Consider the following 15,325-nt stretch of genomic DNA (forward strand, 5'->3'; position numbering starts at 1 on the left):
GGCCGATTGGCTGAAGTCCTCCTGTCAGTCGACTCTTGTCGTGATTTATGCGACGCCGCTAATATTGGCAAAACCGAAGTGATGTTCGCACAAAGGGATCTCTTCTCCAAGAGATTGTTTCCCACTGCTTTTCTTTTTCCTTTTTTTTTCCTTTTTTTTTTTTGGGGTGGGGGGCTTTCTAGGAAAACGACATGCAGCTGTTGAGGGTACTTACACAGTTTGGTTTCTCAGTTCCGGACTTCCTTTAGTTTTGCTTTTCAAGGGCTGACGGCGGCTGTGGGTCGAAATATGTCCCTGGTGTCATGCTGCAGATTGCAGCGCTGAATACATGTTAAAGGTTTCATTCTGATTTAACTTGGGGGTTGTTTTTTTTTTTGTAACACTGAGGTTTTTCTTTGGGGGGTCTTTTTTTAGGGTAAAATGAGATCCCCGAAGCTTAGGGCGAGCTTGCTGTTAGCGGCAGTGGTTTCCTTGTCTTTGTCCAGCAGGGCTGACTGAACGACGGCGCCCGTCCCCTCCCAGTCGTTCCCGCTGACCGGCGGGTTTAATCTGCCAGGCTAAGTGGCTGTAGATTAGCCAAGTTTCTAATTCACTTAGCGTGGGTCACACGCGTGGTGGACTGGAACTGGATCATCTCGCCCACACCCGCACTAGATGTGAGCACCATCCCCTGTTTGCTCTCGCTTGTCTGTCAGTCCGTCTCCCCTCTCTTACTCGCTCTGTCTCTCGTCGTGTCTTTCTTGCAAGCTGATGGACCTTTGGGGGAAATCCAGACAAAGTGAATCTCTCTCTCTCTCTCTCTCTCTCTCTCTCTCTCTCTCTCTCTCTCTCTCTCTCTCTCTCTCTCTCCTCTCTCTCTCTCTCTCACTCTCTCTCTCTCTCTCTCTCTCTCTCTCTCTCTCTCTCTCTCTCTCTCTCTCTCTCCTCTCTCTCTCTCTCTCTCTCTCTCTCTCTCTCTCTCTCTCTCTCTCTCTCTCTCTCTCTCTCTCTCTCTCTCACACATACACCCGCACATGTTCCCCATCCATCTCTCTCCCTCAGCCCCCCGCACAGAGAAAGCATAACCAAGGTAAATTAAATTTCACCTACCCCAATCCATCTCTCGCTCTCTCTCTCGCTCTCTCATCCCCTCCTTTAATCCACATCATCTTCCACCTGGTCATCAGCACATCCACACAGGGGAATCCCACTGTGATTGTAATTAGGTCTTAATTTCCTGGTTAGCCTCTGCATAACCACAGAGGTGATATTTATCAGATGTGCTAATGCTGAAAGACCGGTGGTCTCGGCTACCATAAAGCTATTTCACCAGGCTGCACTTGTCAGCATAGCCTTGGGTCTCTCTCGCTCCCTTTTCTATTTTGCTCTTGTTCTCTTGTGTTGCAAACAAGTCAACCTTAGCATAAATGCTACAATATATGCTACAGTATATAAAAACATCCATCCAACCATTATCCTACTCGGGGTCACGGGATGCTGGAGTCTTTCCCAGCTGTGTGTGTGTGTGTGTGGGCCCTGTGTGATGGCCTGGCAGCCTGTCCAGGGTGTGTCCCCCCCCCATTGGCCAATGACTGCTGGGATAGGCTCCAGCATCCCCGCGACCCTGAGAGCAGGCTAAGCGGTTCGGATAATGGATGTATGGATGGATGGACATAGCACGTGGGAGGATCATGCTATTCCTCCCAGTTCCTCCTCCTCCCTGAACAGGCGCCCCGACCAACCAGAGGAGGCGCTAGTGCAGCAACCAGGACACATACCCACATCCGGCTTCCCAGCCACAGACACAGCCGAAGGCAACACGGGGATTCGAACCGGCAAGCCCTGTGTTGGTAGGCGCTGGAATAGACCGCTACGCTACCTGGATGCCCATACAATCTCCCAAATATTGTGCAAAAAAAAAAAAAATTCTTGAAAAGCAACATTTAATGAAGAGATTTTGTTATTAAGAGACAAGGAGACAGACTATTATAAATTCTCCGGTGGTAAGTAATTCTAGTCAGCGTCTCGTTTTTCCTCCGGAATTATATTCCTCCACACAGACAGACTGTTTTAATTGTTTAATTTCAGCATGTGGAAACACAAATCACATTTTGAATTCCCTCCAACTTTGTAAGAAATGGACATTTTAATATTTTTGACTTTTGGGTGGAAACACGGCTTTTGCGTTCCCTCTGGTACATTTTGATATCGCTCTCCCATCCAAAATTGCCTACATCTGTCTCCGTCTTGATCGTCTCCATCTACCGGTTCTGCTGAACAAGTCACCTGGGTAATTTCACAAAATCTTTGTGTGTGCACGCTTGACTACGTTAAAAAAAAAAAGCAAATCGTTCCCGGTTGAGGTTTTTTTTTTCCTCGTTCCTTTCTTCCTCATGTGTAGCTGCTTGTCTGTGTTCATCTTTTGATTCCCCTCTTTCCACCTGTTCCACTTAACAGTGTCTCAGTGGGACATGGGGGGGACCCGCTGTCTGTGTGTCTGTCTGTGTTGTTGTGGAAGTGCTTGCTCGCTGTGTGAGTGTGTACATGTGTCCACTTTGTGAGGCCCTCTGTGTGTGTGTGTGTGTGTGTGTGTGGCGCATCTGTGTGCTGTGTGAGGCTAAACAAACAGAACCAGCAGCGCAGCGCAACACACACACACACACACACACACACACACACACACACACACACACACACACACACACACACACACACACACACACACAGGGCCTCACAAAGTGGACACATGTACACACTCACACGTCCCTTCCTGTTTGATCTGTAACAGTGGCCTCTCCAAACCTCCTTGAATTGCTGACACTTCCTCCTCACACTGCACTTCTCTCTCTCTCTCTCTCTCTCTCCCTCTCTCTCTGTCTCTCCCTCTCTCTCTGTCTCTGCCTCTCTTGTTCCCTCTCGCTCTCTGTCCCCCTCTCTCTCTCTGGCCCTCTCGTTCCCTGTCTCTCTCTCTCTCGCTCTCCCTCTCTGTCTCTGCCTCTCTTGTTCCCTCTCGCTCTCTGTCCCCCTCTCTCTCTCTCTGGCCCTTTCACTCTCTCTCTCTCCCTCTCTCTCTCTCCCCCCTCGCGCTCCCTCTCTCACGAGCCCATGTGTGCATGCTCTAGAATTGAAGGTTGTTTTTTGTCGTTGTTGTTGTACTTGTCATTGCCATGGCAGCAGCAGACGGCCCCGTTCTCTTCCCCCTCCGACCCCGTTGATAACCTTGTCGTCGCGGTAATCATGTCTTGCCGGTGGCTGTCTCGGGGTGATCGCGATAATCGCGCCTAGCCGTGGCCGCCTCCGCTCCCTTGGCAAATGGCCCCCTACAACGGGATGAGCGCTTTAAACCCTGACCGCCGGCAACCCGGTGTCGCCGAGATGGAGTTAATCAATCAGACACGGAGGCAGGCAGACAGACAGGCTGATAGACAGTATGGCAGGAAGACCTTATGATTCGCCCGGCGACGGGAGCGCTGATGCTCTGAGACGATAAGGGGCTGCAGACGGGCAGGAAGGTATGCAGAAGGAGAGGGAGAGTAGGAGATGAGATTAAATCATGGAAATGTGATTGAAAAAGCTCGCCGTATTAAAATCTCTGTTGGATGAAAAGCAATTTCAGCCTTGTCTACCAAGAGGATTGTGGTGCTTAGCGCAACTCATTGTCATTATTAGACATCTCGTACTCGGTTCAGTACCGCCGCCGCTAGTCTGTAGTCCAGGAAGAGAGGAAAACGCCCCGGGAGTTTTCCGGAAAAGGAACGTGGATGACCCATCGTCACCAGCGCTGCATATGTCTCGGTCATCGGCCTTGTCCAGTCCTGTGGAGGGATGGGCGTTAATCCAATATTGCCTTTTTATCGTCTTTTGTTGTGGGATGAAATCCGGAAATTTTCATGTGATGTGAAATTTTGTTTTCTGAATTGACAACGGCAACCATCTCCATCCATCCATCCATCCGTTATCCGAACCGCTTATCCTGCTCTCGGGGATGCTGGAGCCTATCCCAGCAGTCATTGGGCGGCAGGCGGGGAGACACCCTGGACAGGCTGCCAGGCCATCACAGGGCCCACACACACACATTCATACCTATGGGCAATGTAGTACGGCCGATTCACCTGACCTGCATGTCCTTGGACTGTGGGGGGAAACCGGAGCGCCCGGAAGAAACCCACACAGACACAGGGAGAACATGCAAATGCCACATAAAGTTTGGGATGACCCCGGGACTCGAACCCAGGACCCATCCTGCTGTGAGGCGACCGCACTAACCACTGCACCACCGTGCCGCTATGACAACAAACTGTTACCTAAAATGTCCCACAAGCTGATGCGTGAGATATTTGAGGGAGTATTTTTGAACAGTTGATGTCATACTCTGCATCACGTTTAGATGCAATGAGCCTCACTTGGATTCTTAAATGTGATATTTTTGCATATTCTGATCAATATAATGGACATTTTGTTATGATTAATGTGATGTTTTTCATATCGGCCGGCACTAGCCCTGCCTTGTCTTTCTCCAAAATGTCCTCATCCTCAAATACCCACACTCTTCTTATACATAAACTCATATAAGGAGGCTAAAAGTTGGCGTTTCACTACTTTCCAGACACTCCCACTGTCGGTCTGTTGCATCTTGAAGAAACTCTCTCATGTTTGCATGTCAAGAACTGCCTGAATTTATTCTTTTCAAAATATTTTCGCTTCGTAAAAGGAAGCTTTTTTTGTGCGTGTTATCGAACCCTATCGAGCCGGTGTTCTCTCTCTTTCACTACTCTTTCACTCTCGTTCCTGCACTCTTTCACCCTTTCCCATCACCTACACGTCTGTCTCCGGTTTACACTCGTCTCTATTCATTGTTCTCCCCACTGTGCTTCTGCTCCCTGGTGTGGGAGTCACTATAATCAGGTTGTGTGTGTGTGTGTGTGTGTGTGTGTGTGTGTGTGTGTGTGTGTGTGTGTGTGTGTGTGTAGCTTTGAAGACATTTTACATTGACCTATGGGATCCATGCTGTGGTAAAGATGATTTTTTTCCCATCCATGCCCGACAGGACGTCACTCACTCACTCACTCACTCACTCACTCACACACACACACACACACACGCAGTAGGGAGGGAGCGTAATTCTGAACTTCCGCCAGTCTTGTGTGTGTATTGTTGGACCTGTAGGGGGCGGGAGAGCCCCCGTCTGTCTTTCGACGTAAGAATACATTAGAGCACATAATTATTACCTTCTATTGTGCTGACCAGAATCTCTGCGCTCGTTCGCGCTCCCTCCCTCACTTGCGGGTGGAGGGGGGAGAAGGGTATGTAAAAAAAGAAAAAAAAGGCTAACAAAGGAGGCAGCCGAACAAAGAGAGATGAGGTGTGGAGGAGAGCAGATGGAGGGAATGAGGGAGTAGAGGAACTCAGTGAAACAAGTGAAAGAGAAGAGACAGGTCTCTGCAGTCTGAAAATGTGCGCCTCATTAGAGACGGGTGGGGGGCAGATGGACGGCTCTAGTTTTTTCATGTCTCGTAAGTGCTTCGGCTCTGTGTTCAGGGCACGTCTGGAGGAACGTGCTGGACGTGCAAAGGTCCAGAATGTACCGCGGCTAACGGGTTTTGGGGCTCCTACGCTGGCAGCCACTTTGAGACCGGCGTTGGTTAATTTGAATTGATAATGGTATTACCTCCTTTCGCCTTTAGAGGGGGTGTACAAGTTCATGTTCTCTTCCTCCTTAGCAGCTGCTGCTGTTACCTGCAGTTATTGAAGTTTTCGTTTCCCTTGCCCCAGTGAGTTGTCAGGAGGAAATAAAAAGACAAGTCAGCATTCAGCAAACGAAACATTATTTGCACACTGCGTACTTGTATCACAGTCTTAAAGATGAAGTCAGCACTTGTTTTTAACCAGTCTCCACCCACTCACATTTTGAAAAAGTTATCAAAGGGGTGTAGGGGTGGAGGACAGTGATGGGGGGGTGTCCATGTATAAAGGATATAATGGGGTGTAGATGTAGAGGACAGTGATGGTTGTGTCCATGTATAAAGGATATAAAGAGGTGTAAGGATGGAGGGCAGTGATGGAGGTGTCCATGTATAAAGGATATAAAGAGGTGTAAGGATGGAGGACAGTGATGGTGGTGTCCATGCATAAAGGATATAAAAGGGTGTAGATGTAGAAGACGGTGATAGGGGTGTTCACGTATAAAGGCTATAAAGGGGTGTAGATGTAGAGGACAGTGATGGAGGTGTCCATGTATAAATGATATAAAGAGGTGTAAGGATGGAGGACAGTGATGGTGGTGTCCATGCATAAAGGATATAAAGGGGTGTAGATGTAGAAGACAGTGATAGGGGTGTTCACGTATAAAGGCTATAAAGGGGTGTAGATGTAGAGGACAGTGATGGAGGTGTCCATGTATAAATGATATAAAGGGGCGTAAATGTAGAGGGCAGTGATGGAGGTGTCCATGTATAAAGAATATAAAGGGGTGTAGATGTAGAGGGCAGTGATGGAGGTGTCCATGTATAAATGATATAAAGGGGTTTAGATGGAGAGGGCAGTGATGGTGGTGTCCATCTATTAAGAAAGGCAGGAGTTTTATCACTCTGTGTGATGACTCTTGTTGTTTAACTCATCATGGAGGCAGTCAGTTCTGCCATGCCAGGCCCATATCAACATGTTTTCGGCTCAACAAAACCTCTCTTGCTACTGGTGTTGCATGGTTCCTCCGTATCACTTGCTGGTGTCTGCAGCCTGGTGTGCGATGGTGCAGAAATAACAGTAGTAAGCCGCTGGCACACAGGCTTGGGCAAGCAGACTCCCACAAAGGTTTACTCCCACTCCTGAACTCCTGTTACGGAGCTGTCCCCCATTACCAAGCTTACATTTTCTACCTCATCATTTTTCCTCTCCTCCTCCTTCCCCTATCTCTCAGCTTATCCCCTCTTCCATCTGTGTTGTTCACTGAGAAGAAAAGGCTTATCGCCGCTAATCTCTATTACGCTTCTGTCGCCACTATTACTCCATTGACTTCGTGAGTGTGTGTGTGTGTGTGTGTGTGTGTGTGTGTGTGTACCTGTGGATTAATAGTCTGTGTTTATGGGCAATGAGAGAAAGTAGTGGTGGGATCCAGACCCAGAGAGGAGTGGGTGAAACTACTAATCGTAATACTAACTTGCAATAGACGACGGTGGAAAAAACGTTTTATCATAAATTTTCTTTTGCATGAAAATGTTGGATCGGTTTTGGCCACCAGTCCGTCCTCACATACTTTCCACTCATAACTTTTGCCATGGCCATTTGTATTTTGCCGCTTTCACCAGACTTTCTCTGCACAGGCCCAACTTCCCTCTTCACAAACACAGTCAACCAAAATAGTCAATGCGGATTGGCTGCCAAAGAAAGCAAATTCAAAATGCAGCACAAATTATGTCCTTTTTTTTCACCCCAATTGCACCTGACCAGTTACCCCCCTCTTCCAAGCCGTCCCGGTCGCTGCTCCACCCCCCCTCTGCCAATCCGGGGAGGGCTGCAGACTACCACATGCTTCCTCCGATACACGTGGAGTCGCCAGCCCCTTCTTTTCACCTGACAGTGAGGAGTTTCACCAGGGGGATGTAGCATGTGGGAGGATCACGCTATTCCCCCCAGTCCCCCCCCCCCCCAAACAGGCACCCCGACTGACCAGACGAGGCGCTAGTACAGCGACCAGGACGCATACCCACATCCGGCTTCCCACCCGCAGACACGGCCAATTGTGTCTGCAGGGGCGCCCGACCAAGCCAGAGGCAACACAGGGATCGAACTGGCGATCCCCGTGTTGGTAGGCAATGGAATAGGCCGCTACACTCCCCATTGCCCCAGCACAAATTATGTTCAACTGAGGCAATATTTATTTGTTTCAGTTTATGAATGGCAGCCACGCTGGACCACCATTTCTACTTGCGTTGTCCACTGTCACGCTGAGCATTTCTGAAACATGCATTCATTCTAAGTGGTTGTTTCGAGGCCTTTCCGCCCCTCCAAGAAATATTTGACGATGAGTAATGGGTTCGTATCATGTGACAGTAAACATTGACGCATACAACTGTAGTACCAAGACAGGATGAGGGTCATGTGCCGTTGCTGTTTTCCTGTCAATAATGCCCCGAGAATGGCCTCGTGCTGCTTAAACTGATACGGAATCAGTCTTTATTAGTTTTCAACATTTCACCAGATAGGCAGTCTTTGTCAGGACATTAAGAATCCCCCTCTCCAAACAGGGAAGTCACAGAGCCAGAGTGGATTGTGTGTTAAACTCTCATTTGTTCTCCCTTCCCCTCTCCTTCCTGCCAGATGATGAAGCACGCATGGGACAGCTACAAGCGGCACGCCTGGGGTTCCAATGAGCTCAGGCCCGTCTCCAAGCAAGGCCACTCCAGCAATCTTTTTGGTGAGTGCCGGACACAAACACACACTTGTACAAATGCCACCCCCCGTTTGCGCGGGCACACACACACACACGCTGGGGAATAATTGATCTGTGGTCCCCGCCACCAGCGACCTTGGCCTTTAGATTAGCAGGGAAATTGGTCATCACCTGTAACCATTACTACTCTATAACTCTAAGAAGCTGGGGGGGGGGGTGAAGTACAGTATGTGGATGGGAGAGAACAGGTATACAGAAAAAAAATCTTTCTCGCCGACTGTTTTGTTATCACCGGGACAACGATAGCGTCCATTTCCGGTTGCTGCATCTGCTTCAGCATCGGGTGATGGAGTTGGGAGCATTGTGGAGATGGAATTGAAATTGAAATGTAAATGATTTTTACAGTCTGATTATGGTGGATATATTGCATGTGACTTGTAGACCGGGGGACTTCCTACAGTCCCAGGATATCTTGTTTAGACGCCGTCTCCAACACCTTTCCTCCCGCGAATGCATTTGTGTGTCACACTTTTTTTTTTCGGTTTTGGGTTTCATCTTTGCCATCAATTGTGCAGCCCTCGCAGGGGCAGAGAGAGAAAAAGCCCTAGACATAATACTGCCCGAGTGGAATTTCATGTTCCCCTTCACAGTTTCACCCGAGAATAACTTTTTGAACCGGATGTTTGCATATTTCAGTCCGTGGCACCAGCAAAATATTGTTTTTTTTGCAGGCGTTAATGAAGAGGAGCTCTGTGACAAACCTCCTGACCTTTACCAAGCAGAACTTTTGGAATTTATGGCAATCTCCCTTTTTGTTCTTCTTCCTCCTCCCCATCTCTTAGTTCCAATCTTCACTATCATTAGTTCATGCCGTTCGTCGCACAGCCCCTGCGGTGGTGCGCCGCTGGCAGCTGCACAGGGGCCTCGCCACCTGTTGGAGTCATTAATTGTAATGGCGGGACAAATTACCGGCTTCCCACCCAGGAACACTAATAGCCGTGCTCCCTGTGATGGGGACCAAGGCGGAGGCTTGAACCGGGAGCCCCGGTGTCGGGGTACTCGCTAGTTGTTAGAACCTCGGTGTCGGGGTACTCGCTAGTTGTTAGAACCTCAGTGTCGGGGTACTCGCTAGTTGTTAGTCGAGAGCTGCATGTGTTGCACTCTTCAGACTGCCTGCAGGCACATTGCCGTGTAGACACGGCTGCTTAATTTAAAAAAGAGAAAAAAAGAAGACAGGGAACAATATTGAATTGCTTAGAAAATGATTATTTAACACGTGTAGCGTGACTTTCAGAACCGCCATGTCAGAATGTCTTCTTTTTAAATGAGCTCTGTTCTAGTCGCCGTCCGCTGGTGTCACTTTCAGACCTGACTAGGAAATGTGTGCCATTAACGCTTTTTCTTTCGTTCTCTTTTTTCCTCTCTTTCTTTCATTTTAGGTTAGGACTATCATTATTTTCCTCTCTCATGTCAATATTTTTTTTTCACTGTTGGCTCTTTCTCTCTCCCCTACCTCTCTCTTTAAAACATGTGGTTTTGTCATACAAATCCTTTTCTGAGGTTTAGGCATGCTGATGGAATACACAAAGGTTTAGTTAAGATATAAGATGTTACTAACCACACTATAATTACCCACTTTATCTTTATCGCTGTTTTCATTTGACTGGTGGTATACCATTTTATATATATATATATCAGGGTTTTTTCCGGAAACCATCAATGTTGTTGATAAAAATGCTCAAAAAATTAGGAGTAAAATATATATATATATTTCTTTTTTTAATTCTTTTTTTTTATATAATAAAAAAAATTGTATTTTTTTGGCACGGTAGCTCAGTGGTTAGCGCGGTCGCCTCATAGCAAGAAGGTCCTGGGTTCAAGCCCCGGGGTAGTCCAACCTTGGGGGGTCGTCCTCTGTGTGGAGTTTGCATGTTCTCCCCGTGTCTGCGTGGGTTTCCTCCGGGGCCTCCGGTTTCCTCCCACAGTCCAAAGACATGCAGGTCAGGTGAATCAGCCATACTAAATTGTTCCTAGGTGTGTGTGTTGGCCCTGTGATGGCCTGGCGACCTGTCCAGGGTGTCTCCCCGCCTGCCGCCCAATAACTGCAGGGATAGGCTGCAGCATCCCCGCGACCCTGAGAGCAGGATAAGTGGTTTGGATAATGAATGGATGGACGGATGAATTATTTTTTTTTCCTGCCTTATATCCCAGTATCATCTGCACACACACCAACATGCCCCACTTCCCTTTCTTGTTTCTTTTTCTTTTTTTCTTTGGCTTTCCCCCCATTTTTCTCCCCAATTGTTCTTGGCCAATTACCCCACTCTTCCAAGCCATCCTGGTCGCTGCTCCACCCCTTCTGCCAATCCGGGGAGGGCTGCAGACTACCACATGCCTCCTCTGATACATATGGAGTCGCCAGCCGCTTCTTTTCACCTGACAGTGAGGAATTTCACCAGGGGGACGTAACGCATGGAAGGATTGCGCTATTCCTCCCAGGTCCCCCTCTCCGTCTAGCAGGCACCCTGACTGACCAGAGGAGGCGCTAGTGTAACGACCGGGACACATACCCACATCCGGCTTCCCACCTGCAGACATGGTCAATTGTGGCTGTAGGGACACCAGACCAAGCTGGAGGTAACATGGGGATTCAAACCGGTGATCCCCGTGTTGTCTGCTCCCCTTTCTGTCCCAACCATTCATTTTCTCTCTCTCTCTCTCTCTCTCTCTCTCTCTCGCTCTCTCTCTCTCTCTCGCTCTCTCTCTCTCTCTCTCTCTCTCTCTGTCTCCCTCTCTCTCTCTCTGTCTCTCTTGCACGCATGGACGCACACCCAGAGCCTGTGTTTGCCTCCCCCTATGTAATATCATCATGTTTAATTTCCAGCTCTTGGCTGAGTTTGCTAGATTAAAAGCGAGACTCTGTTATCTGGCAGCAGGGTGCCGCTGTAGACACCGAGCTCAAGGCGGAGGCTCACATAGATAAAGTTTTGAGGCAGCGACAGAAGATCTTTACTGGTGTGTTAGAAGCAAGAAAGTTGAGTGTATTCTGGGGGAGGAGAGGGAGACAAGATTGGGTATAACTGGCAAAGAGCCATATTATGTGATACAAGCACAGTGAAAAAGAAGCAGAAATGCTGCACGGGTCTGTTTTGTTTTTACAAATCGGGCAAAGCCAAAATAGTTTTAAGTGCTTGTCACAAAACGTTAAATTTCTTCCACTGACAATGCGAGAAAGCCGATAATTGCCTCAATTACTGTGTAAACCAGTGTGTTGCCAGTTTACTTGTGTTAACTTGCGTCAGCTTAAACCAGACAGGACCGTCTGAGTTTAAAGCAGTCTGTTGCAATCCAGTCGAAATAAATTAATCATCTATTTCATAAATCCCGAAGTTTAACAATAGTTTTGTATCCATAATCTAATGACTACAAAAGAATTGACTGTCAGGTTTCGTAGGTAGCGTCCTTGTTACCACCATTGACCTGTTCAGGTGTGTTTACCAGTTGTTGGGTGACAATAAAGTTGGGGGGGGGCCTGTTTTGCACATAGACCAGTGAGCATGCTCAAAAATCAGTACCGCATGGATGGTATTCCTTTCAAAAGAATTGTCAAGCTAACTCCCCAATTGTATCTGGCCAATTACCCCACTCTTCCGAGCCGTCCCAGTCACTGCTGCACCCCCACTGCTGCCGATCCAGGGAGGGCTGCAGACTGCCACATGCCTCCTCCAATACATGTGGAGTCGCCAGCTGCTTCTTTTCGCCTGACAGTGAGCAGTTTCACCAGGGGGACGTAGTGCATGAGAGGATCAAGCTATTCCCCCCAGTTCCCCCTCCGCCCCGAACAGGCACCCCGACCGACCAGAGGAGGTGCTAGTGCAGCGACCAGGGACACATACCCACATCCGGCTTCCCACCTGCAGACATGGTCAATTGTGTCTGTAGGGACGCCTGACCAAGCCGGAGGTAACACGGTTATTCGAACCGATGAGCCCCGTGTTGATAGGCAACGGAATAGACCGCCACGCCACCCGGACGCCCCATTGGATTAATTTTTGTCAGTTAAGATTCACAAATAAACCTTTTTTCTGATGACCATTAAAAATGTCATAATTTTTTTTTTCAATTTTCCCCCTTTGTCTCCCCAATTGTATCTGGCCAATTACCCCCAGCCGTCCTGGTCGCGCCCCGCCCGCCCGCCCGCCCGCCCGCCGATCCGGGGAGCGCCCGACCGACCAGAGGAGGCGCTAGTGCAGCGACTTCCCACCCGCAGACATGGCCAGTTGTGTCTGTAGGGACGCCCGACCAAGTCGGAGGTAACACAGGGATTCGACCCGGCGATCCCGTGTTGTTAGGCAATGGAATAGACCGCTACGCTACCCGGACGCCCCAAAAATGTCATAATTTTTACACTTCAGGTGAACCATCTGGAGCTCGCTACTGACACACGTTACCGTCCAGATAAGACGTACAGGTGGTACAGTCCTCCGCGTTCATTTCAACAACAAATTGGACTGTCTTGAGAACATGGATGCACTTGGTGAGCGGAGACCGAGAAGTCTGTTGCTCAGCTACTCTTTTGTCTTCTATAACCGCCCTAATGCCCATTGCAGTTTTTTTTTATTATTATTATTTCTGTTGTGCACTGTGAAGACTACATCAAGGCAGTGTATGCCGGCAGGCTCAGTAAATTGGTAAAAAAGGGCTTGCTCATTGCAGTCTGGACACGGTGGACGGGGGTGGAAGAGGGGAGGGCCAGGTCCAATCTAAACTCCCTCTTTGACAGCTCTAGAATGAGCTGATACCACCAGGGAACACAGTTTGAACTTGTTTCCCTCATATTGATTAGATTCGGGCAGATTGCCCAGGTAAATTAACTGTCGTCTAATAAGTCTTTCTCATATTTCTGCCACCATCATGCACTAAGGCACGGTTCAGACCTCAGTGTTTCTGCATGTTGGGTGTTTTTGAGGCGGTAGCGCTGGCACTTTTGACCAGAGAGGTCGAGTTTGAAATGTACTCTCCACGGTAAGTTAATGAGGTAGCCTTCTTGTAATTAGCTATGTGCTAAATTTGCTGAAGCAAATGCAGTGAGAATCAAGAGTGTGTATTTATTTATAATTTATTGATAACTAAGACTTTTATTGGGAGTGACGAAGAAGGACAGGATTAGGAACGAGTATATTAGAGGGACAGCTCAGGTTGGACAGTTTGGAGACAAAAGCAAGAGAGGCAAGATTGAGGTGGTTTGGATGTGTGGAGGAGAGATGCTTGGGATATTGGGAGAAGGATGCTGAATATGGAGCTGCCAGGGAAGAGGAAAAGAGGAAGGCCAAAGAGGAGGTTTATGGATGTGGTGAGGGAGGACATGAAGGTGGCTGGCGTGACAGAGGAAGATGCAGAGGACAGGAAGAAATGGAAACGGATGATCCACTGTGGTGACCCCTAACGGGAGCAGCCGAAAGTAGTAGTAGTAGTAGTATTTATTTATAACATCTGCCAGTTCCCAACCTGTTGGACATGCTGTCTTGCCTCCCAAGGTGGCTACTTTATATTCCCATGGAAAATGATGCCTCAATCTATCACCAAAAACTGAGTAAATGAAATTCTTAAAGAAAAAAGACCTGGTTTAGGTTTGCCCCTACAACTAAACGGTAAATTTTAATTATTTTTATACTATGTCAAGTCTCTCCCATTTATGGTCTGTCTTTGTAGAGTAAAATCATAGAATTGAAGTTGCAAAACTGCTCCATAACTGTATTTTTAGCTGGTTTATGTTCACGGTTTATGACTTGGGCCTAAACAAATAGACGTGTATGAAACAGGATGAGGAATTTTTATGCGTAACTATTTTGGTTGGGTATTCCGCATTAGCGAATGAATCCAAGCCCTGACATCACTGCTGACATGGTTAATTATTGTCATTGGTCAGTGCCATTTAAATTCATCTAGCTAATTAATAAAACCCCAACATTGTCAAAATACCTGAAATTACTGCATGTTGTCAGGGATGGACTGATTGCATTGTTTTTGGCCAATAGATAGTTTTTTTTTTTATAGCCTCATATTCTTCAGACCCATACAATTAACAGCCTGCAAACAATGTTTTTCAGTTGCAGATAATTTATTACTGTCTGTTAGTAGAAGAATTTTAACAGCCCCGAGGCAAAGTTTGAAGTAATGCCATTTATTTAGAGATTAACCAAATATTTGCTGTGCTTTTAATAACTCACAAATAACTATACTACCAACTATACTACCAATCAAGAATTGAAGCAATTAAATATGATGTTAAAAAACTTTGGAGTACTCTCAATCAAATCATGGGTAAAAATAAAATGGGCAAAATGCCATCATTTATTGAATCAGGTGATGGCTTTGTTGCCAAGCCCCTAAAAATTGCAAATTATTTCAACGAGTATTTCATAAGTAAAGTAAATAGTAAAAGAAATAACATTCTGCCTGTAAATGGTAAATTATCTGATTCAATTATAAAAAAAATACAAAACACATGCAGGACAAAGAATGTGAATTTGAATTTTTGGTCACTAAATAGCTTGGAAATTGAAAACCTATTGTCTGAATTAAAATGCAACAAACCCTGTGGTCATGACAATCTAGACAGTAGACTCTTAAAGCTGCCAGCTGGAATTGTGGCTAGTCCTTTATGTCATACCTTCAATTTGAGTTTTAATGAAGGAATGTTTCCTCAAGTATGGAAGGTAGCTAAGATCACTCCTCTACCAAAAAGTAGAAAACAATCATTCACAAGACCAAACAGTAGGCCAATCAGTTTTTTACCTGTATTGAGTCAACTTATGGAAACAATTGTATTTAGCAAATTCAAAATTACTTCTCTATTAATGGCATCAGTTCTGACCTTCAACGTGCTTATAAATTGGCTATTCAACATGCACAGCTCTTACACAATTGACAGATGATTGGCTAAAACAAATTGAC

At 47.0% G+C, this 15,325-nt stretch overlaps 1 protein-coding gene across 1 annotated transcript in view; it reads left to right on the plus strand.

The window, feature by feature from the left end:
* man1a1 (mannosidase, alpha, class 1A, member 1) overlaps nucleotides 1–15,325 on the plus strand; it is a 248,254-nt gene that overhangs the window by 56,663 nt on the left and 176,266 nt on the right. Inside the window, exon 2 of the mRNA XM_056294357.1 lies at nucleotides 8,296–8,392. Within this exon, the coding sequence (XP_056150332.1) occupies nucleotides 8,296–8,392 (97 nt within the window). The remainder of the gene's footprint in view (nucleotides 1–8,295; nucleotides 8,393–15,325) is intronic.

This window comes from Lampris incognitus, chromosome 15, assembly GCF_029633865.1.
Source record: "Lampris incognitus isolate fLamInc1 chromosome 15, fLamInc1.hap2, whole genome shotgun sequence".
NCBI classification, from domain to species: Eukaryota; Metazoa; Chordata; class Actinopteri; order Lampriformes; family Lampridae; genus Lampris; species Lampris incognitus.